At 42.3% G+C, this 19,675-nt stretch overlaps 2 protein-coding genes across 2 annotated transcripts in view; one reads left to right on the top strand and one right to left on the bottom strand.

The window, feature by feature from the left end:
• The window catches only part of Acad11 (acyl-CoA dehydrogenase family member 11), a 61,145-nt gene that overhangs the window by 30,231 nt on the left and 11,239 nt on the right, over positions 1–19,675 (top strand). The window contains exons 14-17 of the mRNA XM_055629638.1: positions 16,134–16,197; positions 17,008–17,093; positions 17,823–17,894; positions 18,528–18,682. Coding sequence (XP_055485613.1) covers positions 16,134–16,197; positions 17,008–17,093; positions 17,823–17,894; positions 18,528–18,682 — 377 coding nt within the window. The remainder of the gene's footprint in view (positions 1–16,133; positions 16,198–17,007; positions 17,094–17,822; positions 17,895–18,527; positions 18,683–19,675) is intronic.
• Positions 593–2,264, bottom strand: Ackr4 (atypical chemokine receptor 4). The gene has a single exon (XM_055629641.1). It carries the CDS (start codon positions 2,193–2,195, stop codon positions 1,143–1,145), a length of 1,053 nt encoding a protein of 350 aa, XP_055485616.1. The 5' UTR covers positions 2,196–2,264; the 3' UTR covers positions 593–1,142.

Consider the following 19,675-nt stretch of genomic DNA (forward strand, 5'->3'; position numbering starts at 1 on the left):
ATTTTATTGCCTAAAACACGCGTTTAAATGCAAAATACGCTTTTAACATAGGCTAGTATATTTGCTCATTAGTTCTCAGTAATAGGCCAACATACATGGGCAAGTTCCTTAGGACATTATGAAATTAGACTCTAGATAACATGCTTTTTAAGGCTGGGTACTAGAATATGCATGATGAACCCAGCATGTATTTGGATCATTTTCTTTGGTGACATCATCAAAGCAAATTACATGTTTAAGAACTTTCCCGAGTGTGTGAACATCTCAGCAAAGTTTATGGGGTTGGCCTTTTTTTTATTGCCATTCTTTCTTATATCTTATAAAATCACTTACAAATTAAGAAACATAAGTTTTTTGTGATTATTTAAGCATTGGAATTATCATTTAAGCATTGCAAAAATAACATTCTTTTAAAAATTTAGATAATTACAAATAATTGTGAATTTCTCTTAGCCTAAGTTTCTTTATTAATTGGTTTTAGATTGCTAGATTCATGGCATGATTTTTTTTTTTTTTTTTGAGACAGGGTTTCTCTGTGTAGCCTTGGCTGTCTTGGACTCCCTTTGTAGATCAGGCTGGCCTCAAACTCATGGACATCCACCTGTTTCTGCCTTCCTGAGTGCTGGGATTACAGGTGTGGGCCACCGTGCCTGGCTATGATTTTTTTTAAACTTTTAATTTTAAGTTATTGTCCACTCATAGGAAGTTACAAGGATAGTACAGGATGGTCCTGGGTGCCCAGTGACCAGTGTTTCATATTACATAGTCATAGTCACGGCCAACACCAAGGAGTGAAGTTCACAGATAGCACATCTAGACTTGAGTAGCCACCACTGCTGTGAAAATGCAACCTCCCCCACCCCCACCACACACCCGTCCTCTTCATGGTACAGTGCTTCTCTGCCTCCTGCCATTCTCCTCTCCTGTCACCAGCTTTAATTTCCACATTTTGCCCGTTTGTTATTGCCTCTCCGTTGTCTGTCGCCCTTCCACACCCATCCCTATGCTTCCTTGTTGTCCATTGCAGCAACAGCGTTTGATATTTGACAGTTGAGTCTCAGTGTGACACAAATATTCTATCTGAGGAAGAAACGTCCCTCATATGTGAGTATCCAAGCAAAGAGCAGAGCGCAGTTTTGTGTTTAAATGGTAAAAGAACTGGTTGGCTCTGTAGGACCCTCAGAATCGAAAGGAATTTCCTCCACATTCTGTCTCCGTCTTCTCCGGGACCCATATTTCTTGGCCACTTTCATGATATAGGTTTTGAAAGAAGCTCCCATGAAGACATAGAGGACAGGGTTGAGGCAGCTGTGGAAGAGCGCAATGCTCTCTGTGACCTGGACAGCAACATCCATGCGCTTGCTCATGTCACAGTTGGTGATCAGCAGGTAGATGGCATCTATGGCTTGGCAGAACTTGACGATGTTATAGGGCAGCTGGGTGACAATGAAGACAACAACCACCGTGAGCAGAACCTTGAGGGGGCGAGACTTTTTAATGTTCGGCATCTTGATGAGTGTCCTGGCAGTAATGGCATAGCACACCCCCATGATAAGGAAGGGAACCACAAAGCCGATAAAGATTTCCAGCATCTGAATGGATGCTTTCAGGGATGTTCCAAGGTGGTGGGGAAAGATGGGAGTGCAGCGAGCATTCTGATTCACTGTGTAAAAAACCAGCTGGGGGATGCTCAGCAAGATGGCAACCATCCACACGCAGCAACAGATGATCCAGCAGGGTCTCCCCACTCCTGATTGGCTGGGGGCCTTGGTGATTGCCCAGTATCTGTCAATGCTGATACAAGCCAAGAACTGCATCCCAGAGACGAAGTTTACTGTGTACAGGGCCGAAGTTACTTTGCACATCATTTTTCCTAGAATCCACCCATGAACTGCATTAACTGCCCAGAAAGGCAGCGTGACCAGAAGTAACAAGTCAGCTACAGCTAGGTTCAGGATGTACACATCTGTCTTGGTCCTCTGCTTCTTGTAGTAGGCATAAATTGCCACAACTATGGAATTCCCTGCCAGCCCAAGGACAAAGGCTATGGTAAAGAAGGCAGGGAGGAAGACTTTCGCAAACTGCCTGACCTCTTCTTTTATGCAGATCACTTCATACTGACTGTAGTCATGGGTATCATTCATCTCGTTTTCCTCATAATAGTACTCCATTGACTGGTTCTGCTCCAGAGCCATGGCACCAAGCTGGATGGCAAGAAAACAGAACACTCACTTCAGCACTGCTCAAAAGGAATCGGCTTTGGCCCAGCATGTGGCTTGTGTTTCCTCTAAAGAACAGATTGTGGCAGTCACACATGTGAGCCTGGCTCTCACTATGAAAACTTTAATGGGAAGCACATTGAGTCAGTTCCCCCGTCCTCTGTTCCTGCAAGTCTGCAAGAAGGAACTGGCGTCTCTCCATGGCCAACAGACAATATCCCAGCCCTTAGTTACTAAACCCTAGGTAAAGTTGAAGACTTTTAAGTAATCTGAGTTGTTGTGTGGGGTTTGTGTGTGTGTTGTTCATGTGTGTGGGTGTGTGTGCACATATGTTGACGTTCGGAGTCATTAAAATACTCTCTACCTTACTTACTGAGATGAGGGCTCTCACTTGAACCCAGAGCTGCCAGCTTACTGTGGACATCTGGTCTCCATCTTTTGAGTGTTAGGGCTGTAGGTGAGCACCCTCATTTACATGCACCCTGGGGACTCTAGTCCTCACACTTGTACGGCAAGCACTAATCATGGAGCCATCTACCCAGTCTGGTTTTTATAATGTAAAATTTAATCAAAGAGCAGAAGAAATGTTGCGTTTTTTGTTTTTGTTTTTGTTTTTTTTTTTATAAATGTAACTTCAGTCTTGTGGAGTATATCTACAATAAATTAAAATAAGTTGTTTTACTTGAAAAAGAAATACTTAAAATTTTTATTCTAGTGCTATTTATAATTTTAATTTAAATAAATCTGCTTGGCATTGGTTTGCTTTCCTACAAGAAAGCCTCATTTAGCCAGCTTGCCTCCCAACCCTGTCACTACTTGTGTCCCCTGGTCCTTCTCAGCTGAAAATTAGCACCATCTTTGATGTCTTGCTTTCCTCGATCCCTAGTTCCCTGTTAGTCTGTAAGTTTGTTAGCAATCTTCCTGCCCGAGCCTCCCCAGTGCTGGGGTGCTGGTGTGAACCACCACGCACCTGGTTTGCATGTTCAGGTTTTACCTTGCATACACACACACACACACACACACACACACGCACGCACGCACAAACACGCACACACACACCTCCCACTGAATGCTAGAATCTGACTGTTGTTCATCCTTCTCACCAACCGTTTGTCAAAAACATTCTTCTTGCTGTCAGTTGGTATTGTACCTCCTAACTTGCCAATCTACCACTGCCTCGCTTAGTTCTTTACCTGGACGGCACTTCACTTTCCCGAGAAAAACATACCACAAGCCCCTTACAGTGGTAGCCAAGGTTCCCTCCTGCCATCCCTCCCCTCCCTGAGCTCCTCACAGTAGACAGTAACATGCTGAGTGGCCAGCTGTTGGCTTCCACACTCTGCATCTGCATTGTTCTTATTTGCCTCCCCTCACGAGTAAGTTAGCTTGGAGTTTTCCTCCCTAGAAGACTCTTCTCAGTGATCTGACTCCATCCTGTGGAGAAAATGTATTTCCCAGCTCTAAGTTCTCCAAGGTCTGAGCAGTCTGACTTCTGGTTGTGACTGAAGTTTTATTTACATACCTGGTACACTATAGCTGCTCATTAAATATTTGTTAAGCTCTGAAGATTTTGCTACTCCATATAAGGCTGTTAGTGCAGAATGGATGGAGGGTATGTTAGGGGTCTCCTAACTTGCACTCAGGAATCACACACCGGCTAATAGCACTGCAATGTACAAGAAAACTTACACAAAATTCACAAGTTTTAATATAAATATTATAATGACTGTCAATATTTTTGTTACTGTTTTTTCAGCTTCTCTATTTTGGTTTGGCTATTTTTGTCCTTCAAAGAATCTTCGATCTTACAGAATCAATCATGAAAACAGTATTTTCAAAACAGTACAGGAAAGAACATTCAGTTTCAAAAAGAAAAAAAAAAGGGGGGGGTCTTTAACTTGCTAACTCTTCTTTAACTGAGTAAAGCAAAGTGATGGTGCCCCTGAGGGAAGTCGCTCCGGAGGGATTGTCTTTACTGTGCAGAAACAAGGCAGCATCAGTCTGCAGTGACTGTTTCATCATTGAAAATGATTCAAAAGCTCTATTAATGAAGACTCCTGTAGCCTCCATGGCTTATGAATCATTATTAACACAATATGAACTTTGTTCTTTCCTCTCTGCTATCACAGAAATCTTGAACTTGATAAAGAACAATAGATCCAAATAAAATGTAAGACAGGTGTTTGGAAGTCAGGATGACTTTCCAACAGTGTAAGAGAATCAGAATGGGAACAGAGACTATTTGCAAAAGTACCCTTCTGCAGATATAGGGAGAGTTTTAAATGCTTTTTTTTTTTTTTTTTAGATATTTTAAGGTCAAAAACATTTATTTTAAAGAGCAGAAAGAAATGATTTGTTGAACCCTATTTGTTCCATGACAAACTTTCACAAATCAGCAATGGTATGATTTCCTCTCGGTAGGTTAAAGTGGAGAGATTTTCTTAAATAGATCTTTGTGGTGCATGTAAATGTTTAAAACTCAGGCACCAAGTCCCCCATCCTCCACTAAGATAAAAATACAAAATTTTTGGGCTTACAAAAAAAATAAAAAATGCATATTCAGGTCAAAAGGAGAAAAAAAAAGAAGAAGAAGAAGGAACCAACCTGTTTCAGCTGGGAGAGGCGCAGTCTTGAGGGCAGAGGCAATCAAAGGACCTTTCTGACTTAGGCAGCTGTGTTTTTGGTTTTTACACCCCGCCTTTATCTTGGATCTGAAAGCCGCTTTCCTGAAATGTAACCTCCCTTGATTAAGTGCTCCGTAAACCTTCCTGTGGAGCCTGTCCAAATTCTTAAACGTCCCGGGATACAGATGGAAGGAGTTGCAGTTTGGCTCCCAAACTGCAGGACTGTCAGTTTGCACTCAGCTGAAGGCAACAAAGTGCCTGTTGCTCACCATCTCCTCCTCAGCCAAGAGGGGGACCCTGAGAGCATGGCCAAAGGCCCTGCTGGGGGAAGCTACTACAGAAATACTTGAGAAAGTTCTTTTGTCTAAGAGAGAAAACCAAAATGATTTTAACCCAGAAAGTTACCTTTTTGAAAACCAAATCGGACAGTTACAGCAAAACTTACCGTTTCCATACAACACGATTTCTTATTTCAGTTAAGCAGAGTCCTTGCTCGCTGCAGCATTATCTCTCTGTGCTTCAAAGTATGCCTTTCTCCATGGCTTTCTCGTTTTGTTTTTTTTTTTTTGTTTGTTTGTTTGTTTGTTTCTTAGAACCTTTTCATCATGGGCCAGACACAAACCTTCAAAATCCTCTGTGTGGAGAAGCTATTTTCCCCAAGCTGCCAAACAATGCACAGTAGAGAAGATCAGATTACCGTAAACTGGGTCCTCAGACTCTCGCCTCATATTTGCATAGTATTACCCCATTTTCTCATGCAAAGCTAGCCCTGGTGTCCACCTGCAGAAGTTATTTTAGACCCAAGCCCCTCTTTTATTTTTCCCCCCTCAATGATTGATACAGCCTACATGTGGATTCATGCAAAAAAGACTCATTAGTCGGTACCTTTATCTTCGTTTAGCCCCCTGTATGGCTTGACCTGCATAGTTACGTGTCCTTGAGGAAGCATCCTCTGCGTGCAGCTAGAACAGCTTACCACCCAGATTTGTGCCATTTTCCATTTTCCCTGGTGTAAGGATTACTCCATAGCCCTTTTTAATAAGCATCGAAGTAAAGTTACTGAGTGAGCAGTTACTAACTGAGGCACACAATCTGTTTCTGAGCAGTGTTTGTTTTGTTTTTATTAAAGTTTGTGGGTGTTTTTGCCTGCCTGTATGACCGTGTACCACATGCCTGCAGTCAGATCTACTGGGATGAGTTACAATTGTGAGCGGCCATGTGGGTGCTGGGAATTGAACCAACTCCTTTAAGAAAAACCAGTGTTCCCAACTGCTGAGCCGTCTCCCCAGCCCCAAGCTAGTACAGTTTTACTAGGGAGATACACATGCACGCATCCATAAATAAAAACAAATTAGGGTTAAGGATAGCTCAGGTGATAGAGTACAAGCCTAGTCTGGGTTCAATTCTCAGTCCCATAAAAGCAAGGTGTACTGACTCACATCTGAAATGCTATCACTTGAGTTGAGGCCAGATTGACCTGGGCTCTGTGAGACCTTGTTTCAGAAGAGAGAAGGAGGGGAAGGGAAAAGGAGAGGAGAGGAGAAAAAAATGTATGATATATATACACTATGGCCTTCTATTCAGCCATAAAGAACAAAAGTGTGTTACTTTTAGGGAACTGGATAGAATTATTACTATTTCAAGCAAAATTAGCTAGACCTAAAATATATATATATATATATATATATAAATTTATTCAATTTTATTTTATGGGCATTGGTGTGAGGGTGTCAGGTCGCTTGGAATTGGAGTTATAAACAGTTGTGAGCTGCCATGTGGGTGCTGGGAGTTGAACTTCAGGCCTTTGGAAGAGCAGACAGTGCTCTTAACCACTGAGCCATCTCTCCAGCCCCATAATTAATTTTTTAAAAAGTGTTCTTTCCCCATGGCTGGGCAATCTTCGGATCTCTCGCTGCCATCAAGAGGACACAGCCTTCTATGCTCCCCGCCTGGGCCAGTCTATCCGCTTCTCCTCTTGCCTCTAATCTTCTTGTCCTCTGTATATCAGGGATAGAGAAAGTAAGCATCCAGCCCTCCACTCAGTTGTCACCATGATTTATAATATCCCATGGGTATCCCAGCCTTTTCCAGCCCTCCCTGCCTCTCACCTCATCCCATACTGCTCACTCCTTAGCCTGTCATGTCTCTCTCCTTAGAACACACAAGGCACCATCCTACGGAGGACCCTGTACGAACTCTCCAAATTCTCTAGAATGTACTTTCTCTCGATATCTGCACAGCTCACATCCTCATCCTTAGCTACCTTTCTTCTAAAGCCCAGGGCTATCTGCCCAGGGAATAGTGCTGCCCACCGTGAGCCAGACCCTCCTAAATCCATTAAGCATCAAGGCAGTCTCCCACAGGCATGCTCATCTGCATGTTTCGGCGAGATCTGGGAAATCCTTCAGTTGACACTCCTTCTCAGATGACCCTAGGCTGTGTCAAGATGACAGTTAAAGCTAACTAGGGTGCTCCCAAAGCACCTCACATCCCACTCCTAGTACTTTATAGTATTTTCTGTCTTCCACGGCTGTCTTGGACTCTGTGTGTTTTAAGCATTTATGTTGGTATCTTAGTCATGATGCCAGCCTGTCAGATAATAAACATACGAACCAATGTATCAGTCAGTTTAAGCAACATCCTCCATTTTGATACCAGGGCTAAACTTACATATTCAGAGTTAGACTTTTTCTATTTTATCGTGCTATCCCTGACACACTTCTGATGCTACCTGTTATGCAGTCTTAATATTGTTTTGCGTATGCTTGAATATGTCTCCTTTTCCTTGTTTACCCTACCCTAAAAAACTGTTTGGTTTTTTATAAATTAGATTCCTGTCTTGTGAACCAGTTATAATTTTATAATAATCTTTGCAGTGTTTGAAAAAAAAAAATCATTCTCTTCAAACTCAAGTCTTCAGGACATAAAGGGCATCAGGACTGAGCTGGCACTGCTGGCACTGTTGGCACGGTACTCTGAGTTCCACCTATATGTGAGTCATGGTGAACAGACCCCTGGCTATGCGGTGTTTTCATTTCTTCAGATGCAACTAGGAGACTTGGCGGTAACGGGAACTTTGACAAAATATGGGAAGTAGCCGGGTGTGGTAAAGCAGGCTGTAATCCCAGCACTCCTGATACTGAGACAAGGCTCACAAGTTCAACACCAATCTAGGCCACACAATGACAGCCTGACTCAAACCAAATGGCAATTAAATAAATAAGGAAGAAAAATAGTAGTCCTGTGAACTGAGGGACTGGAGAAAAGCATCTCCCACGGTGGGCAGCTTTCAGAACACTTGCTGTTTGTTCTCTTGGCTCCTTCCCCCTTTAACCTCTCTTCCATTTCTTTTCAGAATCCTTATGATTCTCTCTTTTTTTCAAATGGATTGTAAAAAATATTTCCTGTCTTAACAAAGCAGTGTCCCTTGGTCCCAAAATCGCCTCCCTCTGCATCCATATCCTGGCTCTCTGCTGGAGGTGTTATTTTGCCAAGCAATAGATGTTTGACTAAATTGCATGCTGTGCTACCACCAAGAACACCACTGATGATGGGCTTTGTGCTGAGCATTGCTTACATAACCTTCTGGCCTGTTTTTTAGTGCCCATATTACATGTTGAATTTGTATTTTATGAGTGTTTAATGTCACATTTTTGCTTAAGCGGAAGAGCATCTTTACCCAAACTCGCCATCAATGGGTTTCAGTAGGAGTAATATTGTACTGTATGCATTACCTTAATTCGCTTTATTATTTCTTCAGGAAATGTAGATTTCTCTTTTAGTATTACAAATCACGTTGCAGAGTGATATCTTTGTAGACAGTGTGATAAAAATGAACTTAATCTAACTTTAGAAACTTTGAAGACTATAACGAGGTGTCTAGACATTATCCTTTTGTCTCTCATGCTAAGGTGGTGTTAGCACGATTCACTTGTCATGATCGTGAATCCTCCCACCTTGGTGCGTAGAAAGCTTCTGTATTTCTTTGGAGGCCTATATTGTGGGCACGGCACAGCATATTTCAACAGTCCCACTAGACACTGACTGAATGTTCTTCACAATCAATACCACTGATGTGATAAATGCCCCGGCCATTTCATAGAGGGACAGCCTTATTTACAGGATAAATATAGATGGGAGTTGGGGGGAGGGTCAGAAGCTGGGTGGGTCTGTAGTTTTGGTGGGCATTGATAAGTTGTGTTCCTCAGGTTTTACTTAGTTATGCTACCAGCAATATATGGAAGTGCCCATTTCCATGGCACCCTGCTGACAGGCTGTAGTTAGTACCGGTTTCCTTTCCATGTGCCCTTGCCAGCCACATGTGGAACAGTGAATCATAAGCTGCTGTATGTATTACCTTTGACATTTAACTGCAAAATGGCATTTCATCATTGCTTTTTTCTGCTTTGATTTGGGGAGTTGGTAAAGTTAAATGCTGAGAAAATCTCTAATTCCCTTCCCTTCTTTTTGCAAATTTGTCCATTGCTCATCTTCACACTGATTCTAAAATATTTTTAATATCTACTGAGAGTATTAAAAATACTGTCCAGAATACGGAAATATCTTTCTAACTTTTTAGTATTTATCTTTATTTCTTAATAACTTTATATCAACAAATACATTGACCTTTTTCTATTACTTTCATTTCTAGTTTGTGGGGTTTTCTTTGTCATTGGGTTTTTGTTTGTTTGTTACTATCTTTCTCTGTTGTCTGTTTTCTTTTTTTGAGGCAAGGTCTCATGTAGCCCAGGCTGGCCTTGAACTCAGTATGTAGTCAAGGATGAAACTGAACTCCTGATCCTTTTTCCTATATCAACCAATGTGTGTCTGGGATTACAGACACACATCAGCACACTCAGCCTCATTAATAGTTTCGCATTTTAAAATTCCAATCAAAGATCTATAAATATTATTTTTTTCATAGTTGTTTGTGGGCTGATTCTTTAAACTTCAACCCTAATCTCTTTGGAGTTCATTTTGATTCATTTACAGCTGCATTTAACACTTGTTAAATAATTGTTATTTAAATGTCAGTCTTTCTGAATAGTTCAGTGTGTGCCAAGGTCTGTTTTCCCTAATAAGAATGGCATAAGCTCTGAGAAAACACTTTGGATAATTTTTTCCTTAGTCATGGGATTAGATGATAAACTTTTCCAAGTGAGAATTTTATTCCAAGAAGGTTCTTAACTCATTTGTTTTTATCCTGGTTTGAATCACTAATATTAGAGCTGAAGTCAAATTAAATTTAACTATTTTTGTTCTGGAAAGTCCACAGTGGTAGAAGAAATGTTCTGGAGAACTGCTGGCTGTCTGGCTGTGCTCTGTGTGGTGCTGTGTGTTTACACACTTCCTGGATCACTCAGATCACATACACAATGGTCATGAACATCCCAGTTGCCATCTTTCCTTCTGTAAGAAACTTAGCTTTCTTATCATGGTTATCTTTGATTGTTAACCATGTGCATTTAAGAGCCGAGAAAAGGTGAGCAAACACCAGGAGATAGAATCTGTAGTCTGACTGGATGCTGGCACTTGAACAGTCTTGCGGTACAGTCTGTGTTGAGAACCAACACCCTTATCTGGGCATCTGTTTTCATTCACAAGGCCTGAGACCCACAGATATGCTGCGATGTTCTCTGGCTCTGCATTTCCTCTCGCCTGGCTCATTCCTGACGTTCTGTATCCTGTTCAGAGACTAAAATGACATAAAAGAGGGGGTTTTCTTTTATAGAAGGGTGTTCCAGCTGCCACCCCTGCCAAGTTCTGCCTGGAGCTTGGGGAGGATGATGTATTTATGAGGATTTGCATCTCATTCTTTTGAATCAGCCAGGTTAATTACAAAATATTGTAAGTTTTATCCATTGTGTATTCACCCTGACTTCCTCTACTTAACAATCAGCAAAACAGAAAAGTTAGATGTTTTGTATTTTAGAATCCAAATTATGCTCCATGTGTTTTTAAATGATAAGACAGAATTAAAGAGTGGTTTGCCCAGTGTTTTGAGTTTCTTCAAAATTCACCTGCAATCTATTGAGGGCTTATATGAGCAAGTGCCTGAATCTTTCTCATCTGAAAGGCATGGTATTGGGAAACATAGGGGGGAAACATGCATTCTCAGTTTGTAAAGGAAGAGGGCTGTGAGCCCAAGTTCCAGGAATGGCAGAGAAGATTGTGCTTGGTTGTTTTGCTAACATGGGGTCTCATGTAGCCCAGGCTGGCCTTGAACTCAATAAGAAGCTTAGGATGGCCTTGAACTTCCAATCCTGCTCTCTCCACCTCCCAAGTACTTTTGATTACTGGTGTGTACCACCACTCCCAGATTTGTGTTAATTATTTTTTTATGCAGTGTTGGATTGGACCTAGAGAGTCACACATGCCAGCACTCTAGCCCTGGGCCACATCTCAAGCACAGGTTGCCCTTTTGAAGTCAGTTTCTGATAAGACTTGTAATACAAATGAACCCCAAATCATGTCAGTATGTTCTGATCCTGTCTTCCGCAGTATGCGCACCACGGAGCTAGTATGTAGACTCAGCCTAGCAGCTGATGGGCCTCTGGGTATACTGGCTCTAACTAGGAGAATGTTGTTGAAGAATTCAAACTGAGCTGTTATATGAAAGAGTTTAACTCTGTAATTTCTAAGAATGGAAGCATGACTTCAGGGGGGCTAGTGAGATGGTTCAGTGGTTAAGAACACAAACTGCTTTCCCAGAGGACTGGAATCCTATTCTCAGCACCCACATCAGGCAGCTGTAAACCCCTGTTCCAGTGACTCTCTGGACTCTGTGGACACCTGCATTGCACTTAACTATACACACACAAAGAGGGGAGGGAGAGAGAAGGGCGGGTGGCTTAAAAGCATAACTTCACATGATTACGGAGTCAGCAGATAAAGAGGGGAGGGTGAATCTCCCAGCTTAGTATTTTCAGATAAGGAGTTCTAGCTAAGCTCCACAGTGAAGGAGGGAAATTGCCATTTAAAACAAAGTCCAAAAATACTGAAGTTCACGTTCCCTGTTAGTATTGCTGGTAAGCTATTTGTCACTAAGGTGAGGCTTGAGGTAATTGATGTAGTGGAGAGGTTTCTTTCTGCTCATGGCTTTAGAGACCGCAGTCCATGATCAGGTGGTCCTTTTGTTCTGGTCTGTGGAGCAGCTGTTGAATGACGATGGAGAGGGGTACAGGAGTGGGGTGGCGTGTGAGGTGGGAGAAAAGGTAATCAAGGACGGAGGTGGGTCTGGGGCCCTGGGGCCCCCTTTCCCACATGACTTAATGACTTCCCACTAAACTCTACCTCCTCATGGTCCTAGTGCCTCCTATTAGTGCTACCCTGGCACCAATCCTTTGCTAACACAGAGGGCACAAGAGGACATTTACCATTTAAACCACAAAGCAAGCGGTGCTCAACTGACCAAAGCCTCTGCTGTCACACGCCACCGCTGATACAGCAGAGTACCTGAGGCATAGCAACATGCTTTATTTCAGTAACTTCACATTTTTCTTATTTATACTTGTGGAGAATGCTTGTCTTTTTCTTTTAATGAAAAACGTTCGTTCTTTTCTAACATAATAGTTTCCATTTCACTGTATTTGAAACAATTGGATTTAGTAATAAGATCATGTTGCGAATGCCCAGAAGGTTGGAAAAGCAGTTCCACATTTTACTGTGGACAATAAGTCGCGTGTTCTGGGAAAATAGGAAAGAAATTTTTGATTGACACATCTGTTACCTAGTTATAGTGTAATATCCGTTTGGCCAATTTGGCTTTTGAAATTTCCTGTTCCAGTTAGTTAGAAGACACCTCCCTTTCTAGTCACCCATAGAAGTCATGTGTACACCTCGGGGGCTGCACGTTCAGGCAGCTCTGGTGGTTGGGGCTGTGATTCAAGTGCCAGCTGAGGTGTGACCTGGATTTGATGCCAGCCTGAGAATGAGTGGAGTCACTCAGTTTAGGTTCTCTGCCTTCTTCCCTAAACCCTCCCTATCTTAGATGAAAGCTGTTTTGTGCTTTTAAAATCTATTTAAATGCTTCACTAAGCAGAGCATACATGTAGGATTTCTAGAATTATACATGATCACATGTAAGTGAGAAAATGCTCTTCTGTAGCAGGAAATGACTCCTCCCCTGTGTGCATTTTATCTTCAGATGAAAGGAAAATTGGGAGAGAAAAATGAAAAGAAAACCAGATCTAGTGTCCCTGTCCTAGTTGGACTCGATTCTGTAATTTGTTTATAAGATGGTAGCCTTTATTTTCTTCCATCTTTGGGAGGGGGGGATTGTTGAAGAGTCTCACCATGTAACCCGCTCTAGTCTGGAACTCAGGATCCTCCCACCCCAGTCCCCCAAGTGCTGGGATTGCAAAGCATGTGGCACCACACCCACAATAACACCCACATGTTAATATATTTAAGTTACTGTTGTCTAGTTGAAATGGTAACCAATAAGAGAAGTTCTAGCAGCTTAACTCATCCTGCCTCCCCACGTGGCAGCACCATGCCTAGAGGGCAGCAGCGGCACCTTTCTGATGTCCACTGTGATTCCATGTGACCAGCTTTCTCCTCACTCCCCAGCTACACAGTCAAGACAGCAGCATTGACCCTCCAACTGGAAGGGTTACAATTTGGCTGCTCCTGTTGTAACTCTCCGAATTTTAGTATTACTCCAATTTAAAAGCTTCTAACTTTAGATGAGCTTTGAGGCTCTGAATCCTTGTGTAACGATGTCTCCTCAAGCTCTAGTTTGTAGTGAAAGACTATGGATTCTTTCACCTCTTTTTCTATCCTTTATTCCTTCCTTCCATTGTCCCCATGTCAGCCACAGCTTCTTCTGGTACATGGCCAAGGTCATTAGCACTTACTTCTCTCCCATGACTACACTTAGAGTTGACTCAGGGTGACCCTGACCTTTGAAAACCATCACACAGCACCTACTCCGCAGTGAGGACTGTTCAGTGTTGGTGTGAGTGTCCTGCTGGAGTCCGTGTGCCTCTGTAGGGATGCAATGTAAATCATCTGGCCAAGACCTTTCCTACTATTTGAGGCCCATTAGTTCAGTCCTCCTAATACTTAAACTCATCCCTCTTATAGTTTGTTTTGTATTTGGGCCATGGTTCATGTGTACACCAGATACTTTTCAGAGTTTCTAATTGTTATTCTCTAACTGCAACATTTGCTTTTATCAAGCTCCCACTCCTGGCATGCTCCTTTAATTCTGCAGACTGTTTTTTTTGTTTGTTTGTTTGTTTGGTTTTTTTTTTGTTTGTTTTTGTGTTTTTTTTTTTTTCAGAGACCTCTAGGGACACCAGTAGTTCTTTTCCAGTCCAGACTTATTATTTTCTAGACACATATCAGTGTGGTTATCTTTGGATTCATATGCATCGCTGAGATATACTGCTTTTAAATATTTTGGCTTCCTTTGCTTTATTTGTTCCTTTATTTTGCTTAATTAGATTCTTAACTGTTTGAGAAAAAGTGCATGGTAGGTAAATTATCAAATCTTACTTGTTGATTTGTATGTTTATTCTACCTTCATAAAAGTTGATAGTTTAGATAGGTATTGAATTCTGGTCATGATCTTCGTTTCATACAGCATCCCTTGCAGTTTATGAAAAGGATCTGAAGAATTCAGTCTCCTTCCTCTTAAGTGCCTTGTTTTATTTCCTTTGAAAGCCATTAGGATTTTCTCTTTATTACTGATATTTTTAAAATATTACATTTATTCTTAGGAAAACTAAGAGGCAAAGTTGAGGCTTCTTCTGTTATTGGCATTAAATTGTTTTCCAGGTGCATGACTTTCCTGTGTAGGACTCCATAAGAAAGTTCTTGGTGGAGCAGCCCTGAGATGTCTCTAGAGTGCTGGCCTCCCAGTGTCAGAGTGACTTCATTTGATCTCCATGTTATGAGCTCAGTACTTTCCTCCTCCCACCTGTCATTCTTATGAGAATGCAGATTGCTTCATTTCCCTAGTTAAGTCTTTGGCCACTTTCACAGACTCCTTTCCCTGTCTCTCTGCAGGGTCTTGTATCTTTCTCTAGACACTGGTGTCTCTATCCATTTCCCTGGTCCACCTTACGGTCACTTGTTTCCCAGATAATATTGGAATCTCTCATCTTTCAATGACCACCAACACCTCAGTCCTGCTTCACCTCCTGTTTCTGTTTTCTACAGTTTTGCCTTTGTTGAATGTCTACATCTTTATTTCAGTGAGAATCTCAGCAGTGGTGGGAGGCAGACACCATTCTGCCATTTTGAATCCTTCCAGATTGGTTTTGGGAAAGCTATCAGCTCTGTTTTCATTTGTGGGTTGTATCTGTCCATGTATAGTGTCCTGTTTACCTGGTGTCTCCTTAGGTTGAAAACACACAAGAGCTATAGAGCTGTTCCCACTTCATCCTGCTGCTTCGTTAGAGCTACAGACCCAAATGTGAGGCCTTTCAGCATTCCGATGAAAGTGTTGGTGGGAAAAGCAGAGTACCCTCACTTTCCCAAGTGCTCTCTTTCTCTCTTTGTCTTTCTCTCTCTCTCTCTCTCTCTCTCTCTCTCTCTCTCTCTCCTCTCCTCTTCTCTCCTCTTCTCTCCTCTCCTTTCCTCTCCTCTCTGCTCATTACCTTCCCAAGCCTTCTCTTCTCTCTGATGGTACCCTCACCCTCACATATAAGTGTGTGTGATCATAAGTGTGAATGTTTGTGTGTGTGTTTATGATATTGCAGTGATGTATGGAGGTCAGAAGACAACTCATTTACAGGAGGAAGTTAACTCAGTTTATCAGTCTCTGCTGCACCTTGGCATCCTGAGTCATCTCATTGGCCTTCAGTGTGTTTTTTTTCCGAAACGTCCGAAGGAGGAATTCTCACAGACCTTAAAATGTGATAAAATAAGAGTTTACATTCAAATTAGAATAACTTTGTCATCTAATTTTCACCCTTAATAAAACAATAAATAACTCTACCATCTGAAGAAGGGATCAGAACCTATAAACTATTATATCAGGCGTATAAAATTTTACAGCCTTTCCAGCATGCTAATGCTTAAAATGGCATGAATGAGAGAGAGCATGGTCATTTTTGCAGCTGTTTCATGTTTCTTTAACATCTGGTTATTTTGGCACAACAGCTTTCATCGATAGAGTCCTATCTTATCCTTTGCCTTGAGTAATGTACAAGCATGTACAAAGCTTCAATGAATCAAATAATTTTCTCCCTTTTTTCACCAGAAATAAACTTGGAGAGAGTAGAACCTCCAGAGTGAAATGTAAAATAAGAGCTTTCTCTTTGTTTTCCCCTGCCCCTAGGTGCTGGGAGCCCCAAGTGCCAAATTGCAATTGTTTTGGGAAGAACGGAAGATTCTGTGTCCAGGTAGTAAAGTTCTGGTGGAGGGACATGGACGAATGAGCCGGTTTACTTTATGTCCAGTTATTCATCTACAGAGCACTACAGGGGCGTCCTCTAATGATTCATGTTGGATATCTGTATCTGGGGTGTTTTGCTTTCAAAATCCATTTGGGAAGCAATTTAGGGAGTGAATCTGTGCACTCCCTCCTGGAGAATTTCTGGCATTAGAAAGAGTGGTTGCTGGAGTTGGTTGGGCAGGCCTGTAACCTTAGTACCCATGAGGTGGTGGAGGCAGGAGGATCAGAGTCAAGTCCAGCCTGCTCTACATAGCGAGTTCTGGGCCAGCCTGGGTTACGTAGTGAGACCAAACCAAAAAAAAGGGGGAATGAATGTAAAGTGTTCATGAATCTTGAAAGATATTTGCATAAAGTTATTAGAAATTAAAATTTTCAGTGTTCAGTCATAGAGAGTTTGGTGTCATGACCAAGGCCCTGGTTCAATCATTGGTACTGTAGAAGAGAGGGAAGAAATATAAACATTCAGAGTTGTCTGAAATATGGAAGCCTTTGGATGTGTGTGTGTATTAAAGGCAATTGTCTTTTTGTTTAATTTGGGATACCAGTTGCCATTTACCATTGCTGAGTAGAGAGCAGCCTCGGGTTTCATCCATCTCTGAGCCATTGTTTCTGTTCCAGATCACAGCCCATGTCAGACTAAGCTAAGCATGCCTTCCATGCATTTACATTCCAACCATCCTTGGTTTGAGTGATCTCACGGGAACAACAACCATTTCAAGTCCTAGCACAGTTTCCCCAATGTTTTTCTTTTGTGCAGACACAAACAACACAGCATGATTCTTGTTCCAATGGACACACCTGGAGTGGAATTAATAAGGCCTTTGTCGGTGTTTGGCTACATGGGTAAGTATTCAGTAAACAAGTCCAAGCGTCGCACGCAGGAAGATGAGTCTGCAGAGACACTGAAGGAAGTCGGCAGCGCTGCTGCGTGTGACAGGCACCCTTAGAAAGCCCTTTGACCACATCAGCTCTCTAGCATGCCCAGGACAGACAGAGCAGATAAGAAGAGGGCGGCAGTGCAACCCTGCTTCCTGCCTCTCTGTTTACTGTGTAAAGGGCAGATTGTCCTCAGGGCAGCCTTCTCTGTGTGTATGCTTGTATACTTAAAAAGGAAACTTCAGTTGTGGGGGTCGGGGAAAGAGTCAGCACTTAAAACTCTGAAAGTGAGTAAGACAGCTGGAGTGTCTTAATTTTTCAATCTGGAAATTAATGCCTGATGACACAGCGGTGTGGTCAAGGCATGAATGAAACAGATGGATGAGTCAAGTGGACATACTCCACCCTGTGCTGGTCCTCCATTGCCATTGCCCTTCGACTTCAAGTGGCAGATTTAAAAACCTCCGTGTCAGGAAGTTTCCCAGGCCTCTTCTAACTCCAGCCCTTGAGTCTGCAGCAACATTGGGTGCTGTGGGCTGAGGGCTGAGTGTTTTACCCTGGAATGTCTGCAATATTTTCTTCTTTCAGAGGCTACTTTCACAGAATACTTATACTTTATAGCAGAGTCACTGTCTATGACTTCTTGGTGCAGCTCATTATATTCATTTTAAATTATTATTATTTTTTGTTTTATAGATAATATACACGGTGGGCACTGGGAGGTCCATTTCAACCACGTGCGGGTTCCTGCCACCAATTTAATATTGGGTGAGTATCGCCATCCAGTATTTTGTATTTTTATTTCCAGGTCTGAATCTGGGAAAGATACCCAACTTTAATTTAGATACTTCCCATCTCCTTCCAATTAGCAAGGAAAATGTTCATGTTGTGTATTTTTTTTTTAACTAGGATATACAGTTAAATGATAGTTTTATATTTTATATCAGCTGGAAATGTAGCTGAATACAGCATTATCCAATTCAGAGCAACATGGTTTTTCTAAAGGCTCCCTACTGCTTTTAAGAAAATGTGAATACTTTCTTTGAATTCAGATCCAATACAGAATAAATAGAATAAAATTTATAATGTTCACTACATGCCTAGGACGACTCGACCCTATCCATGTCATTTTTTTTCCTCAACTCTGGATTCCAAAGGCAAGGAACAGTGTCTCATGCACCACTGTGGCAGTAATAAAGCAACTGATACTTTACTCAAGAAATGGTCCTAATATTAGATCGAATTCCAAACTCCCCCACATCACAGTGACCGTTATTGCAGAGTTGAGTTTTTCCTCACCGCAAGGCTATTTATAGTGAGGGCAGCTCAGCTTTTCCTAGGGTTTTCATAGATAAAAGGGACCTGCTGGGCTATTTCCATGTTCTGTTTGCTTTCTCACAGGTGAAGGCAGAGGGTTTGAGATTTCCCAAGGCCGCCTCGGACCGGGAAGAATCCACCACTGTATGAGAACCGTGGGTCTGGCAGAACGCATTCTGCAGATCATGTGTGACCGGGCCTTGCAGAGGGTAGCCTTCAGGAAGAAGCTGTGCGAACACGTAAGACGAATGTAGCCTTGAACTTGCTGTAGCGGGCTAAGCTGCTCTGACCTTAGTAAGAAGAGCATCGGTGCTGGAGAGGTCTCCTCCACCTGAGCACTGGATTTTCTGCTGTGGGCGTGGTCATGTCCTGAGTGAGCCGCTCCATTTCCCCTCTCGAAGGGTGAACCAAGTCCTCCATGCCCCAACACCGAGAACTCGGAGTGCAAGGAGGCCTTCAGCCTCCTCAAACTCTTGCTCTCCAGAGAGCCTGGGACATCACAGCCCACTGGGGATTTGGGCAGTGAACTTGCCTTGTCCTTTGGGTTTCTGGAAGGGATTAGAACAGATAAGTGTAAATATATAGGAAAGTAGCACATAACTCAGAGAAAGAAAGATTATTCTATGTTAGGTTTTAAAAAATGGAATGGGCTGATTGTGGAGGAGGCCATTTTCTTCTGATGGAGAAACAGCAATGGGGCCAGCAATTGGTGGGTGGTACATGATTTTTGAATTTTCACCTATAAATTATATACTGTTGGGATTATTATTTACAACCCACTATAAACATAGTTACAAATAGGCAGTAAAATTAGATCTTGTGTGTCAGCAGAGGGAAGAGGTAGGGCTGCAGACTCCGGAGAACCTTCTACAAGAAGGGGTTAGCCAGGTCACTACCCACAAGGCCCTCCTAACACCTAAAAAGCAAGAAAACTTATGTTAAGTACTTAGTCTTATGTTTGCTCACGTGCTGGTATTAGGCCTGGCTTGTGTTGACAGAAATACTGCACAGCTGTATCTTACAGCCCGAACCCCCGCCCACACCCCACCCCCACCTCATTCAGCTATGACCCACACCCCACCCCCACCTCATTCAGCTCTGACCGTCTCAGAATGTTTCACAGCAGCTTGTTGCTTAGGTTTGGTTGTTTGTCTTGTTGGTTGGTTTATTGGGTTGGTTGGTTGGTTGGTTGGTTGGTTGGTTGGTTGGTTGGTTGGTTGGTTGGTTGGTTG

This window comes from Psammomys obesus, unplaced genomic scaffold (genome assembly GCF_907164565.1).
Source record: "Psammomys obesus unplaced genomic scaffold, mPsaObe1.curated_primary_1811, whole genome shotgun sequence".
Classification (NCBI taxonomy): Eukaryota; Metazoa; Chordata; class Mammalia; order Rodentia; family Muridae; genus Psammomys; species Psammomys obesus.

Bases quoted from the DNA above. Each gene is read 5' to 3' on its own strand.
- Ackr4 (XM_055629641.1), bottom strand. From the start codon at position 2,195: ATGGCTCTGGAGCAGAACCAGTCAATGGAGTACTATTATGAGGAAAAC.